This window comes from Pseudorca crassidens, chromosome 12 (genome assembly GCF_039906515.1).
Source record: "Pseudorca crassidens isolate mPseCra1 chromosome 12, mPseCra1.hap1, whole genome shotgun sequence".
Lineage (NCBI taxonomy): Eukaryota > Metazoa > Chordata > Mammalia > Artiodactyla > Delphinidae > Pseudorca > Pseudorca crassidens.
In genome coordinates, this window is record NC_090307.1 from 16,132,189 (window position 1) to 16,148,673 (window position 16,485).

General features: G+C 44.6%; 1 protein-coding gene across 9 annotated transcripts in view; it reads right to left on the reverse strand.

Annotated features, from left to right (window-relative positions):
• Nucleotides 1-329: 329 nt before the first annotated feature.
• Nucleotides 330-16,485, reverse strand: part of ZNF532 (zinc finger protein 532) — a 109,610-nt gene continuing 93,454 nt past the window's right edge. For 5 of the 9 annotated variants that reach the window (XM_067698940.1, XM_067698939.1, XM_067698936.1 and 2 more), the window contains 4 exons: nt 6,815-6,844; nt 6,089-6,201; nt 3,740-3,887; nt 330-2,371 (listed from right to left, as the gene is read on the reverse strand). In XM_067698940.1, the coding sequence (XP_067555041.1) occupies nt 1,877-2,371; nt 3,740-3,887; nt 6,089-6,201; nt 6,815-6,844 (786 nt within the window). In that variant the 3' untranslated portion in view covers nt 330-1,876. Of the gene's footprint in view, nt 2,372-3,739; nt 3,888-6,088; nt 6,202-6,814; nt 6,845-9,997; nt 10,186-12,386; nt 12,541-16,485 lie in introns of those variants that run through there. The other 4 variants (XM_067698935.1, XM_067698934.1, XM_067698941.1 and 1 more) reach the window with 4 other exon arrangements.

The window sequence follows — 16,485 nt, forward strand, 5'->3', positions numbered from 1 at the left end:
CCGTGCAGCCCACCACACAGGTTTATTGCAAGGTTCAAATGCAGAAACATATGAAAAGTGCTATGAATACAACTTAAGAGCAATACAAGTATAAATATAACAAGTAACAGCAATTGAATTTCAAGTTGAGGCGTACTTCATCACACCCTCGGGTTATACCGATGTACTGATGGAGTCGATATGTTAGCTGATTGCTAACAAGAATGAATATGCCGCTCTCCTGAGCAGGGAGAATTCTGCAGTACCCCGTAGCCCAGCCCTGCAATGAATCACTCCCTAAACTGCATGAAGATGTCAGCGACCCACCATCAATAACTCTCTCACGGAAGCACAAGGGCCAAATGTCCCACGTTTATTTACATATGAAATGTGTTTAATACAGTTAGGATGGATATGGTTAGTGCATGACACCTGACAGCAGCAAGACCTTCTGAGGAACCGAACGTTGACTACAGTATATCATGCAAGTATATCTATATATACACAAAAGAATTTCTTCTCTTAAAAAAAAAAAAGTACAAAACATGTTTAGGGATAAATACAAGATATAAAATGCAAAAGAAAACACAAAACACAAAACCAAAAAGTATAACTCTCCCAGAGAACTAGAAACGTTTGGAAGGGACAGAAGAGTACCTCGGCTGCACTAAGAAAGCGGAACTACCGATGTTAAAGATACTTATTTAAATGGCTGAACTAATAAACCCAGGTGGCTCAGTGCTGACTCGAACGGCCAATTGCGACATGCCGGCTGCTGCATCAATAAGGTGGAAGTTGTGCATCCCAAGTCTAAGTACCAGGACGTATGGCAGTAGCACCCTGAACAGGAAACGCCAACTCTTTAGACAGCAAAGGGTTAAGTCAATTGTGATTTTTTTTTTTTCCTGTCAAGAGCCAGAGAAATACTTGATATTTTTAGTTGTGTCTTTGCAATAGTTAATAAATTACATGACAAAAGCTTGACTATATAAATCTATTGGTCTAACTACGTATTTGTAACTTTGACAGTAGTCCAGCCCTTTCGCTGCTGTATCTCCTTGTGCTCTTTAGAAGTCAGCCTTGCAAATCGGCCCAGAAAGCCACCGCGGCCCCCAGCCACCCCGCACCCCCGTGTCTTCCCTTTAGGATATCCTTCTTCCCCGTTCTGAGATGGAATCAATCCACGTTCCTTACTGGATCTCTGGCCCAAGTTTTCATCCCCCCACTGAGAAAGAAGCGACCTGCAAGGCTGCTTTCGACACAGTTTGGCCTGGAGAAGACGCCACACGCCGGGCTGCGGTCCTGACGGGGCCGGCACCCCCTGGCGGAGCAGGCACGTTGAGGATAGTGCTAAGACACTTAAAAGTCCCTAGTGTTTTTGAGACCTACAATCACCTACGATTTATGTAGTGAATTCTAAAAATTAAAAACACTAAAAAAGGCATTATCGTAGCCTGTAATTAGTTAACCCATTCAAATCTGTGACATACAAAATGGTTTATTTGAATTCAGGAACTGCCCCTGATACTAAGAACTGTTTTAAAGAAACAGTACAAAAAGAAAAATTCTAACTCAAATTAAAAAAAAAAAAAAAAAACCAAGAACGAAACAAAAAAAAACTTCAAAACATTTTCCACTAAATACTGATATAAACATGTAACAAAGAGTATAAAAAGTTATTCATTTAAATATATACAAACTCTTTTCAACTCAAATACTGTTTTAATACTTAATCGAGGAGGATATACAGGAGGAGGCGGAGAAGGGAGTGGAAGGAGGATATATTGCAACAGCCTAGACAGTACTGTTAACTCTATGATAACTGCCAACTTTTTGTAAGAAAACTGTCTCTTTGCTTCCAACGTGGACCGGGCCTCTCGGCGGGAAGGGTGCGCGGCTATTTCTCCGCTGAGCTCACTCTTTTGGATTTGATGAAGGCCATGCCGTGGGTCCGCATGTGGGCGTTTAAGGCAGCTTCCGTCTCGAACGTCTTTGCACACACTTTGCACGTTCTGTCCGACACGGGGCCGTCGGCCGGCGCGTCCTCTGGGCCAGGCTTGTTCTCCTGCTGGCTCTCCTCGCCGGCCCCGTTCTGCTTGGCCGCTGGCTGCGGCTCCTTCAGTTTGTGGACAATGAAGAGGTGCCGGGACAGGGAGACGTGCGACGTGTAGCAGAGGCCGCACTCGCGGCACTGGTGGGACGAGCCGTCTGACTTGTGCTGTGGAATGTGCTCGTGGAACTGCAGCAGGTTCTCCGTGGTGAAGCCGCACACGGCGCACTTGTGCACCTTGAACACATTGATCTTCAGCTTCTTCAGGGGCTGCGTGATGGCTCCTCGGGGAGGTCTGAACTCTAAAACGGGTTCTTCCAACTTCCGCTTGGGACTGGGAACCTTGGAGAGAAAAACAGAGCGGGTGACGCACTGAAAACCGGTCTCTGGGCGGGTGACGGGCGGTCGGTGCTCGCGGGCTCTGGGGCTGCGGGGAAACGTGTCCCAGGAGCGGGGGGGTGCGGGCTCCTTACGGCTGCGTGGCTGCCGCCCCACCCAAGGGTCGTGCCTTCCAGCCCCCCAACAGAGGTGGACTCAGCTCCGGGATGACCAGGCATCCTCCAACAGCCGGCTTGGTAGGACAGACAGGTCCCAGCCCTCGTGGGACACAGGCGCCAATGGAGTGACGAAGAGCCACGAAGGAGCCAGCGTGCAGTGTGGCAGGGACAGCCTGAGCCAGGAGGCCGGCCAGGGGGGCCGGGGCAGGGCGACCAGGTGAGTGTGCAGATGAGGCCGAGGAGAGGCAGGGGGCGGGCGGACTGAAAAGCACCTCGTGGAGGAGAAGATGTCCGCACTTGTGCTTCTCCCGAGACTCAGGCGGAGCCACCTGAGCCTCACCGGGTCTCCTAAGCGCCCTTTCCTGCCCACTCACCTTCCTCCCACCCCTTCCCCTCTGGCCTCATCAAATCCCCTCCCTTCCAGCTCTCTAAAAAGCCAAGACGAGGCGCCGCCCTGTCCTCCCAGCTCTGCAGCCGTCCTGCTTTTCCGCCTTGACCTAGGGCTGCTCCTGCACGTACATTCTTTAATTCCATCCCCGCCTCCCCATCACTTGAGGGAAAGGGTTACAATTTAATGCGACACGAGTCTGACTTGTATTCTGATTTCAATGATGAACTCCTTGAAAGCACACACAGGCTTTTACCCAGGAACGTTCCAGATGCAGCACAGGGCCAAAGACGGCAGGTCTCCTAAGTGTCTGCTTTACTGCAACAGCACTTGCGACACACACACCGTGTACTCAGGTTAGTATACGTTCTGTTGTCTGCTTCAAGTTCACTACCTACTGATAAGGCACTATCTACGGATCTTATCTTAATCCTTTATCAGTACAAAGAGAAGCTAAATGGAATCAATTTTGATTAGGCACCTCTCACAACCAATATACTGCCAATGAAGAGGAGTCTAGATTCATACAATCTCCTGGCTGAGAGACCACTTCTGTGAGTCAGCATAACATTTTATATGTAAGTAGATCAATCCCTAAAGTTGTGTCTGGAAGGATACAGAAGAAACTTAATAACGGTTAACCTTTTAGGAGCAAGATGAAAGCTCAGAACGAGTGCAGAGAGAGCTTCCCTATTATTTTAAAGTTTTAGGCACAGTGTGAATTTTTAGAACTGTGTAACCGTAGAATAATTTAAATGCAAAAAAAAAATGGCAAAAGCAAGTCAACACAACTTCACTGTAAAGAGAACACGTGCAGTGTTTGACCTTGGTATCTTCTTTTATTTCTGCTTCCTCCTCATTGGTGGCTTCTGTCATTTCTTTCAAGTCAGGATCCTTAATTCCGTGCATGAGTTGGATGTGTTTCTCCAGCATTAACCGTTTCGTGAAGGTACGCCTGGAGTCTGGGCAGTGCCTGTGAGGAAAAAGACAAGGAAATAACCTACTTGCTTTAAAGGAACTCACTGAGGCGCACATTCACTGCTGAAAGCCCTCAGCCGGCCGACAGCCCCGCTCAGAGGGGCCAGGGTCGTCTGCATGAGTACCACTGGTCCAAAGCGAAAGAGTAATTTTGCTATGATCATAGTTTCCAATTGGTGGGGGAAAAAAAAAAACTCTTGCAGCTTTTGTTAAAAGTTTTCTATCAGTTTTTGTGTCCTTACAGGATCAGCCTAATTTGGGTCAGATGGAGTATTTATTTTCTGAGTTTGGTTAAAGTATTACTTGATTCGTTATTCTAGATGGCTGTAATTTTTAACATGGAGAACATTAAATTTCAAAAGTTTCCTTTCCAGTGACTCAGACGGTTCCCTCAGAATTTACGTCATGAGACACTCTGATAGGAAGAAAGTCCGTGCCTGACTCCTTCACGCTGGTGTTAACGATTCCTGTCCACTCTGCCGTAACACAGACAAGACAGACTGTCTCCCCGTCAAATTCCTCATCAAAGCACAAATGCAATATGCATGGTTAGAACCGCAGCGCTCAAATACATGTGTTCAGTCAGTCGATTAAAATGTAGAAAACTGTGAACAGATATCCAAGACAGGTCAATTATTTAAACTGTCATTTCAGCGTGTGCAAAATTATGTTAATTACGATTACAGTTGTTCTTTAGAAGATATGAATTTATCATTTTCTTAATCAAACAGGCCAAACACAGGTAAACGAAAGTTAATGACCATGGTGATTACAGATACTCTTAAGCCAGACATCAAGAATACCACTGCAGCGAAGGTGGATGGAAAGTGCCTCACGGCTTATGAAGAACCAAATTTGCTGTCTTCAGAGAGGCTTCTAAGCATTTTATAATGATTGGCTCCCAATTCTGGTGTCATGTTAGAGACGCTCTGTGGGGCAGCAGTGGGAGTCAGCACCGACACCAAAGAACAGACGAAATAGCTGGACAATCCCGGCGTCTTACTGCCTTACAGTCACTTCACGAGGAAACGAACACCCCCGTTAGAGGAAGGACTGTGCCATCCACGCCAGCATTGCTTTCCATTTTCTCAGCCCAGGGTTTCCTCCTAAATTCACTGATTCTTTCAATGCAGTCTCAACATACAGACTGTATTTACAGAATGTTCTCATCTCACCAAAATCACTCCCAGCTTCAATTTCACGGAAGGAGGGTCCCTGTTTTCCTACCCAAGAAACATTCCCTACCTAACCAAGACACAGCAAAGCCCCGGCGATCTGGTAGCTGACTTTCTCACGTTCCCTCAGGCACGTGGTACACGGAGTCCTGCTTTCATCACGGCCACACGCTGGCTGTATGGCTTCTGTGTCGTTTAGTCCTCTTTTATGGGAAGTGCCTTAAAGTAAGTAACCCTGTTACATCACCTCACTTCAGGCATGTTCTGAGTGGGTGAGAAAGCTTTCTCACTAATAATAATATGACAATCGTTGACCTTCATACACAAAGAGTCTCATGGACTGTCCACTCAGTGGGGTGGCCCACTCAGTTCCTTGAATTTGGTCTCTAACCAACAGCGTGTGCTGAGATGAGGGATGCACTGCAGCCGAGGGGCAAACGTCCAGCCCAGGATGACTCCATGACTGGCCCCACCACGGCCTGCTCGGAACCCTGAGTACATCTACCAGACCAAACGGCTTACTGATGCTGCCAACTCCCTGTGTGTAAGAGACCGAAGAGCATCTCATTCAACCGTGCACCTACCTGCCCGTGAGCCACTTCTCCAAAATTCTCAGTAATAAAACGCCTACCTCTATATAATGGATAAGAACATAGGTGGGAATTCCCTGGGAGTACAGTGGTTAGGACTCTGTGCTTTCACTGCTGAGGGCCCGGGTTCAATCCCTGGTCGGGGAACTAAGATCCCACAAACTGTGTGGCCAAAAAAAAAGAACAAAGGTAACAGATAAGAACATACAAAGGGTGGGCAAGGGGCTGCTCCTTTTTATTTTAATATTGTTAAGTGTTACAAACCAAGCAAGAATGGTCTGTCAAAACAAAATACAATTCCGAAAGGAAATCCATACACCATGGAGCAGAGAATGGGAAAATGAAAAGTTAATGGTGAAATGGGAAAAACCTTCGAGAAGTTCCAGGCTAATCCTTTCACTGTGCTTCCCACATTAGAAATCACGACTTACGAGCAGGTATAAACTTTCCTGATGCCTTTGTGCTTGATCCGGTTGTGACGGCACAGGCTGTGGGATGAGCTAAAAGACTTGTCACACTGGCGGCAGGGGTGCTTCTTCATTTGCTTTATTAGGAGAAAAAAGAAAGAAAGACACTTGAGAGAACAAAAACGGGAACACTTTACAAATTAAAAACTCTTTTGTAAGAGTCTAAGTATCACTGCTGTTTAGCAATACAGTAACAAGACTAGAAGATTTTAAAGGTGTAACAGAGGACTTCCCTGGTGGTGCAGTGGTTAGCCTGCCAATGCAGGGGACACGGGTTTGAGCCCCGGTCTGGGAGGATCCCACATGCCACGGAGCAACTAAGCCCGTGCGCCACAACTACTGAGCCTGCCTGCGCTCTAGAGCTTGTGCGCCACAACTACAGAGCCTGTGAGCCACAACTACTGAAGCCTACGCGCCTAGAGCCAGTGCTCCGCAACAAGAGAAGCCACCACAATGAGAAGCCTGGGCACCACAGTGAAGAGTAGCCCCTGCTCAACGCAACTAGAGAACAGCCCACACGCAGCAATAAAGACCCAGTGCAGCCAAAAATCAATCAATCAATCCATCAATTTAAAAAAAAACGTAACAGAAAGGGTGGGCAGGGCTGGAGTAATCATGGAGGGGTTCATTTCTAGAGAACACACTTTATCATAAGACTAAAAAACTATTTTTTTCCTTAAAAAGACTTATTGTTTTGATTGAACACAAACACCCAGATAGCTGAAAAGAAAACATTACATAAATTTTCTTTGCGTAAGAGACGTTATTTTTAAAAAACAGATAACCTAGAAAAACAATCTTCAGCAGATACCAAATAAAGCCATTAGTTAATTTGTTATATCCAGAAAGAACAGGTTTCCTTCTCCAATATGCCATTTTAAATTACATCTCTGGCTAATTTTAAACATTTTAGCTTCTCCCCCTAATAACTAATTATTGCTTAAATAAGGAAAGAGTTTTCCAAGAATGCTTTTTGTTTTAAATGATACCATTTGGTTATCTCAAGAACACAAGTTTGAAACCACTTTGGGGATATTGCCTGTTGGTGTATGTAGAGTGTGTGTGTGTGTGTGTGCAGGGGAGGGACACTGAGAAAGCAAGAGAGCACGATCAAGAGATATATAAAAATCTGGGCTTCCCTGGTGGCGCAGTGGTTGAGAGTCCGCCTGCCGATGCAGGGGACATGTGTTCGTGTCCCGGTCTGGGAAGATGCCACGGAGCGGCTGGGCCCGTGAGCCATGGCCGCTGAGCCTGCGCATCCGGAGCCTGTGCTCCGCAACGGGAGAGGCCACGACAGTGACAGGCCCGCGTACCACAAAAAAAAAAAAAAAGAGAGAGAGAGAGATAAAAGTCAAAGTTTCCCACTTTGGCTAAGACATAATGTTAATTCAACAGATTCCCATGTGGAACGTTTGAAGTCAAATTGGTGGCTTAACATTTAACACAAATTGTTTGGGCATGATACGCACTGCAGTCTGGAAGTAATGTCACATCACAAGGAAATGAAATCAAGAAAGAACTGTTCGCCTCGTGAATGAAACAAATTTGGCTCATCAGCCCTCGTAAAAAATGGGGATGAAGAAGGAATACGTTCTCACGTGAAATTGTGTTACTACTTTGGCAGTAAGAAGAGATAAGCAAGCAACTGTGACCTAAGTGATAAAGAAATGATGTTTTCTAAAAAATTATTTTTACATTAATCACCTGACAAACACATCCTTATTCAATCTGGTAAGCAATTCTATTCAGGCGGCTGAGAGGAGTCCCAGAGATGGGCTGGCACCTTTTCTCCACCACTCACTAACCATGTGATGGGGGAAAGTGTCCCAACCTCCATAAACACCCACTCCCCAAGCTGTCAAGTGGGGATCACAGCAGTGCCGTCCTCAGAGAGAGTGCTGGGGGAAGGGGGCCACTGAAGGGCTAGCACAGTGCTTGGGACACAGAGAAATCCTCAATATGTGTTACTTTATTAGTAATAAGAAAGTTACATGTCCAAGTTTCATTTTTTAAAAAGTGGAAAACACAATCTTTTAAATAAAACAAATCAGTCCGGCGGACGCTGAAAAGGTCTTGAACCCAGACAAAGGCAAAGGAGGAAGTTCCTTCTCCAAGTTAAAGATGAAAGTCGTACCATTGCTCGTACTGCTTTCCTAAGCATATCCCCGGGATATATGCATATACATCATGTATCCCAGACTGTAAGAATCATCTCTGGGGAAAAAAAGACACAACAAAGCAAGTGACCAACTAGTGCCTGAGATATCCTGTCCCTTCTCCTTCATAAAAATTTTCGATCACATTGAATAGGCCATCCCTAGTCTCTTTTATTAGCATATGTAGCCAGAGAATGAATAAGAGGTTTCTTTTACAATAAAACTTTAAGTCAAGAACAGTCAGTTATGAAGAGTTCTACTATGTTTCAATAAAGGTTTTTAACATCTACAAATACCTAACTCCTGTTGAATTCTGTACATATAAGATGGACAATGTTAAGATCACCTGGGAGAGCTGAAACATAAGACATCTTTCTAAAAGCAAGACAGTTGTAGCAAATAATCATAAAGGAGGGAGACAACGGAAGTGTATCTTTCTAAGCACAGAACAGGGCAGAGACCTCAGAGACATGCAGACTGGATTTTCTATTATGGTGAAGATTTTAATATTCTACTTCTTGTTACTGTGTAGTTATATTAATATCAAATCAAAATTGTAATAGAGAAATATCAATAAAGAAATCCTCAGAAGATAATAAAATAAATGAAGAGCAGTTTAGCTAAATCAATAATTATTATTTTCAAAAAGAGTTGACGATACTCTTTTTCAACATCTTTATGAAAAAAAATTGCAGAAATGAACTGTGCAATCTCAAAACAGTGGGGCAAGGTTTCAAAATCACTGGCGACAAGAAAACTACAAGTTAAACTCCAGTTTCCAGATCAAACCTGCCATGTTCACAATACCTATCAAGACAAATGACTTTCTTCTTTGTTAAATTTTAAATACTAACTTGTTTAAAGGTGCTTTGCCTAATTTATCTTCATAACTTGTATCTTCAATATTATAATAGTTCATACTGCTACTTTATGACACAGGGAGCAATTTTTAATCAAACAAACATGGGAAAAAACAGTATTAAGAAAGTGTAGGACTTCCCTGGTGGCACAGTGGTTACGAATCCGCCTGCCGATGCAGGGGACACGGGTTCAAGCCCTGGTCCGGGAAGATTCCACATGCCACAGAGTAACTACGCCCGTGCGCCACAACTACTGAGCCTGCGCTCTAGAGCCTGCGAGCCACAACTACTGAGCCCACGTGCCCCAACTACTGAAGCTCTTGCGCCTAGAGCTCGTGCTCCGCAACAAGAGGAGGCACTTCAGTGAGAAGCCCGCGCACCGCAACGAAGAGTGGCCCCCGCTCGCCGCAACTAGAGAAAGCCCGCGCGCAGCAACAAAGAGCCAACACAGCCAAAAACAAATAAATAATTAACTTTTAAAAAAAGGAAAAAAAGTGTAAAAGTCTATCATCATTCTGTTTTCAAGACTTTTAATGTCCTTTACTTCTGCTGGCTCCAAGGCTGCATAAACTGATATCAACAGAACCAGGGCCTTAAGTGCACTCTTTATAGTTAACTAAAATCAGAAAAGAAATTTATGAATTATAAATTATTTTGTTTTTAAATAGAACTCTTGAAAGAAACAGTGAACTAATAAGCTGGAAGGGTCTGAAAATTCTGCTAAAACGTTAGAGCAAAATATCAAATAAAACACGTGGGCACACCTCCTGAACTGTCTCCCTCATCTCCAATTTCTGACTCTTTTACTTTTGTGTCCTGTAGGGAAGAAAGCATTATTATTAACTGCTCTTACCAAACAAACTCCTTTGTTCTACATGCCCCAGCCCTGGGCTCAGGTCTGAGCTCTGGGATTTAAAATGCCTCTGAGAGCCATTCTTTTCGGATGGCACTTGGTGGAGGTGGGCGCTCTCACGATCAGACATTTCCATGCTGATAACCAGTCCCTTCCTGTCTCTTGGCTTGAAGGCCTCTGTCTCAGGTGACTCTGAAGAAGTTAGAGGGAGAAAAGCCACAACTTCACACTCCCATCTGGCCAGACACCCACGCATCTCCATCTCTTCTGCGATTCCCTCCTCCACGAGATATCTGCCTCACACCAACACGCACAGGGCCTCCTTGACAACCAGCACACGTCCAGGAACAGCCGCAAGTTTAAGATTAAACGGGAGCGAAGTTATTCCCAAAGCACGCTGACACACATCCTTCAGCTCTTATCATAGCGGTTTCTATGAAAAAGGAAAATCAAACCAACTGCATAATTTACGCCTACCACAGCAGCAATCCCTCAGAATTTAACTCCTAAAACCCTGGACCCTTCCACTTGGGAATCTATTCTACAGATAAACCCGCACATGGTACAGTCAGTTCTGATTTAACACAACATACATAGAACACGTGCTCTAAATCATTGAACTATGCAGAATCAGGCAACAAAACCCACAAGACTTCCAGCAACAGTGAAGTTCAGGGCATAACTTTCAAAAACTGCCAATGACCCATTTAATAAAAAACTAAACTAGCATGGATTTGCACATGTTAAACGGTTAAGAAACACATATTAGGTGCTGCAAAAAATGTGGCACTTTACCTCGAAAAAGACCTTCAGTTTGCTTGTGGAAGTGAGCGCCAGGGGGCTTGCTTGAGTTTCTGTGAAGTGGTGTAAGGAGGGTTATCTGAAATTGGAGGGAAGTTGTAACACCAGGTGTGGACCTGTGTGACTCAGCCCACGGGGAGATGAGGTCACTGGTGAAGGCAGAAGGTGTGTGCACAAGTGTGCCGGATGGACTCCTACACAACTCTGTTGCACAGTTTAATGATCATCTAGTGTTTCTCAGGGATGGAATCACACGAGCAAACTCGGAATTCACATTATGTTTCAATTGTTCCCTGATGTATCAACTACATTGGAACAAATCTGTGTTTTCAACACAGGCATTACAGCAGAACTGACTGTACATACAAGGTTATTCACTGCAGCCCTGTGTGTAAGGGGAAAAGATGGGGAAAAATGTGGGTCCATCCAAGGAGAAATGGTTAAATAAATGATACGTGCTCAAAACAATATTCTTGCCATAAAGCAGTAGAAAAGAATGAAAGATCTCAAAGCACTGGTATGAAAAGAACTGTAACATAAATTACATGGAGACGGAACCGGTGCAGAAAATTAACTTAATAAACTGTGTTCTGTGTTAAAAAGAGGTAAAAATGAGAACACAGATGCATATACGATGATACTGGCATAGAGAAACTTCAAGGGTGGCAAGGGTAGAAATAATGAGGCTTTTAACTGCATTCCTTCATATTATTTGGATTTTTGAACCATGTGAATATAGCTCATATAAAAAAATTATTTTTTTCTGTTGCCTCAAAAAGATCTTAGGTCAGGTTCACTGAGGTATTAATTTACGAAATGTAAAATTCACTTTTTAATGAGTTTTGGGAAATGGACACAGTTAAGTAACTGCTACTGCAATCAAGATATAGAACAGTTCCATCACCCCCCAAATTCCCACGTGCCCCTTTAGCGTCAACCCCTCTTTCCTACACCCAGCTCTTAAAAACCACTCATCTGTTTTCCATCCTACAGTTTTGCTTTTTCCATTTGTCACGTACGTGGGACCATGCAGTATAATGTGTGTGGTTTTGTGAGCCTGGCATCTCTCACTCGGCATCACGCATCGGCAACTCTATTGAGTGCATCAGTAGTCCGTGCTTCTCGCTGCAGAGGAGTACTCCGTTGTATGGACAGACCCCTGTTTGTTTACCACTTACCAGGTGAAGGACTTCAAGGCTGTTTCCAGTTTTTGAAAATTATTAAAGTATACAGTATAAACATTCATGGACAGGTTCTGGTGTCAACATATGATCTTATTTCTCTTGGGTAAATACCTAGGAATGGGATTACTGGGTCCTATGGTAAATTACATAAGAAACTGTCAAAGTGTTTTCCAGATGGCTGTACTCTGTTTTTCCACCAGCAATGGATAAGAGCTCCAATGGCTCTGCAGCCTTCCCAGCACTTGATATTGCCATTTTGTTTTATTTTATTTTATTATAGCCATTATCAAGGGTGGCTAGTGGTATTTCATTGTGGTTTAATCTGCATTTCTCTAATGACTAATGATAGTAAGGTAAAAATTTTTCAGTTAACAGATAAAATACCTATTTATATGGTGTGCCTCTTCCTCCAAAGAAAAGCCCTGAACTCTGTTTTTAGTTTTTTATTTTGATTTCAGGAGGAATTTCACTCTCTTGTAAGGTCCTTGAAAACAGAAGCTGTGGGTCATCCATCCTTACAGCCCTGGCATTCAGCACACAGAAAACACTCAGTAAATAGTCACTGTGTAAATGAATAAAAGAAAAAAATAACTGAATACACAATTATCTACTGGAAAAATACGAGCATGTGCTACAAAGTGTTCACAGAATAACAAATTTACCATAAAGTCCTGGACAGAGAGCAAGCACTGCTTGTTTCTGGAAGATGGGTGAGACGCGGGCACGTTTAAATCCTGGTAAGAGCCTCTAAAAAACAAAAACACTGGGCTTCCCTGGTGGCGCAGTGGTTGAGAGTCCGCCTGCCGATGCAGGGGACACGGGTTCGTGCCCCGGTCCGGGAAGATCCCACATGCCGCGGAGCGGCTGCGCCCGTGAGCCATGGCCGCTGAGCCTGCGCGTCCGGAGCCTGTGCTCCGCAACGGGAGAGGCCACAACAGTGAGAGGCCCGCGTACCGCAAAAAAAAACAAAACAAAACACTGAGGACAGAGGTGGGGAGACAGGGAGGGACTCACACAGAAGGAAGAGCACATCCTCCTGTGTGACTAGAGATAAGGCTCTGCCCATAAACAGGTGCAATGCTTACATGGCCAGTGGTGGGCGGGTGAAGAAGGGATTGGGAAACGGAAGGAACTCCTGCCTGGCAGCTTCCATATCAAAGTGAAGTGATACGATGCATCTAGATGCTGCAGCGTTCACTTTCTTTCTCTTACTGTTGCCAATTATGAAAATAACAAATGGTTATTGCAAAATAAAAGACAATGAGATTGCTTCTAATCTCACCAACTGAGGTAACCACTATCAATTTCTAGCTGTATATCCTGCCCATGTCTTTTCTGGATACACGGATTCACGTGTACTTATGAGTCTGTATTATACATATTGATTTGTCACCTGATTTTTTGCTTGTAAAGCACACATAGCTACACATATTTTGATGACTCCACATTCTTCTGAATCCACCATCGTATTCTATTGTATAAATGGACCATAATCCATTTAAATATCTTCTATTAATGATTTAGATTATTTCAACTTTTACAGATAAAATTTTCTATAGTCAACCAATTATTTCCTTTGGATAGATTTCTGAAAATAGACTTTCAAGTTGTAAAAATGTTAAGGCTCTGTGTCCCTTCTTGCCGAACTGTCCTCAAAAAGGACACCAGTGACCTAAGTCGGTGTCTCTTCATCAGGAGTCTTCAACACCAGGTCACATTCTTCAACTCTGCCGAAGTCAATGGTAAAAATTCTACTGCACTTTTGTTTCTCTTCAATGCCTAGTGACGCTGGACATCTAGGCACGTACTCCTGAGCCATTTATATTTCCCTGGGGAACTGCCCGATCACATCCTTTCTGCGGTTTTCTATGCAGTGAGGGCTGGAGACAGCAGGTGGGGAGCTCAGAGGGCAGACAACAGAGCCTTGCACACCATGGTGAGGGCTCCGGATCGTCCATGAGTGCGAGGAGGGGGCACTGAAGGGTTTGAGCAGAGGACCAATATGACCGACACAATTTAGATGGGTCACCCCGGCTGCCAAGTGTGGAAGCAGGGAGCCAGGGCACAGGCTGCAGAGGAGAGATCCTGTGCCCTGGGCTTGGGAAAAAGGGTGATGATAAGTGGTTAGATTTGGTATGTACCTCCAGGGTAGATGTATGGATGGGCTGAATGTAGGTGACAAAGAAGAGAAAAAGAGGGGTCAGTCATCACTCCAAATTCTTTGGCCTGGGCATCGGTGGAGCAGAGTTACCAGCTACTAGTTGGGAAAACAGGGGAGAAGCAGGATTAGGGAAGGAGAGGGATCAAAAGAGTTACGTTTTGGATACGTTAAGTGTGAGAAGCCCACTGGAGATCTAAGCAGAGATGTTAAATAAATAGGTGGTTAGCGTCAAGTCCGGATCTCAGGGGAGAGGTCTGGCTGCAGATACAGATCCGTGAGTCACTAGGACATAGATGCCACTCTGAGTCATGGGCCTGGATGAGAACTGTCTGAGAGTCAAAGGACACGTCAACGTTCATAAGATGATAAAGCCCAAGAAGAGCTATCGATGAGGCAGGATGAGAACCAAGAGAAGACAGTGCTTAAGAGGCCCAGCAAAGAAAGCACTTCTAGGAGGACAGAGCAGACGAGTGCTTCAGGCAGGTCAACGAAGACGCCAACTGAGAAACCCAAGGCCCCTGAACTCAGGGACACGGAAGCACTGGACAGGTTGGCAAGAGTGGCTCTGGTGGAATGGGGGGACGAAAGTCTAAACAGGAGAAGGAGGCAGAAAACAGAAGGACAGAAAACGATTCCAGGGAGATTTATTATAAAGGGAGGGAGAGAAAAAATGGCAGTAGGGAAGGCGGGTGAGGAAGGCTGCTTTGCTAGGATAAGGGTACCAGGGCAGAGCTTTATGATGCTGAGAAAGATGCAGGAGAGAGTGGACGAGTGCGGGCGGCTGTGACACCCTCGAGTGGTCAACAGGGGGCTGGATGGAGCGTGCAGATGGATGGGCTGCCCTTACAGGGGGCGGGGACGCAGGATCATCCTTTGTAATGGGAGATGACACAGTATTTGAGATCAGATGCAACAGGGTTTTCACTGCACCGTCTCCTTATGTGTAAGGCAAAATCCAAACTTCTTGGCTTTCGAGACGGTCCACAATCTAATCCTCAAGCCACCATTATGACTACATCTCCTGGGACTTTATAAACCTTCCATTCAAAGCCTCTCAAATCCACATCTTCTGGAGACCATGACACATTCCTCCCTGCTCTTCTGAGACAGCCTTCCCTCTCCTGGACGCCCATTCACGCCCTTTCCCCCTCCAGCCAGCTCAGCTCTCAGGTCCTTGGTGGGCCTTCTGCTCTCCAGCCACCTGCCTCTCCTTCTCTTGCCCACATCCCACACAGCTATGAGTGAACCTCTGGAAACACACATCTCAATGTGTCCCTTCTCTCCCTAAAGCCCACCTGGCGTTCTCTGCAGCTTCAGGGAATGAGGCCGTTGGACTTGCCCGCCTCACCCGTCCCAGCCTCCCATCACCCCCTTCCTAGAGCATCACCCTCCAGTACTACGTGCTGGCAGCCACCTGGCAAAGCCGTGACGGTTTGTACCACATATCCATTCTCCTCCTGCTCGTCTGCACACAGGGCAAATCCCTCTTGTGCACCCCCCAAATACCTCTTTGGATAGTATGAGGTAGCATCTCTTCTGTGCAGCCTTCCCTGGCATCTCCCCACCCCTGCCGATGTCCCACGGAACAGTGACGCTCAAATCCTGTACCTTAGATGTAAGTCTAATTCTTCTCTTCCACGTATCAAACCCAATTTTAATTTTTAATTTCACTCTATCCTCCCGTGATATAAGGCTGGACTATATTTTATTGCTCGCTTTATTCACAGAGCCTCAACAGGTACTGAGCTAAAATCTGAATTGAATGCACCTTTCGCTTAGCACTTAATTACGTTCACACCTTGTGATGCTCCTGAGACTCTTGTTTCATACCCAACTCAAACTAGTTTTAGCTTTAAAAGTATTTATCCTTTATTTTTCTACCCAACTATAAGCATCTATAAGGCAAGAATTACATTTCACACTTGGAGCTCCCTCATAGCAAACACTATGCAATTTGATAAATATTTACAGAATAAAAGAAAGATACATACGGAAGAACATGGTGTAAAGCTAGACATTCCCTAAGTATGACTGAATGGCCTGTTCTAAGCAGTTGCAGAACTGTACATTATTCCTATAATATGCAAGTACCCAGAGGCACCAAAGACTTTAAAAACAAAGCAGTCTAGACTGATAATCTGAACAGGTGAAAAACCTATCTATCTATCTATCTATATATACATATAGTCTAATATATGCCTCCTGTAATATAAATTAGCTTCCCTACAGAATAAGAATGTACTCAAATTACATATAAATAACTCAATAAGTTGATTATTAAAAAAGAAATTCACGAATGAAACATGTATCATTAGCATATGTATTAAATAAATAAAAGGTATAATT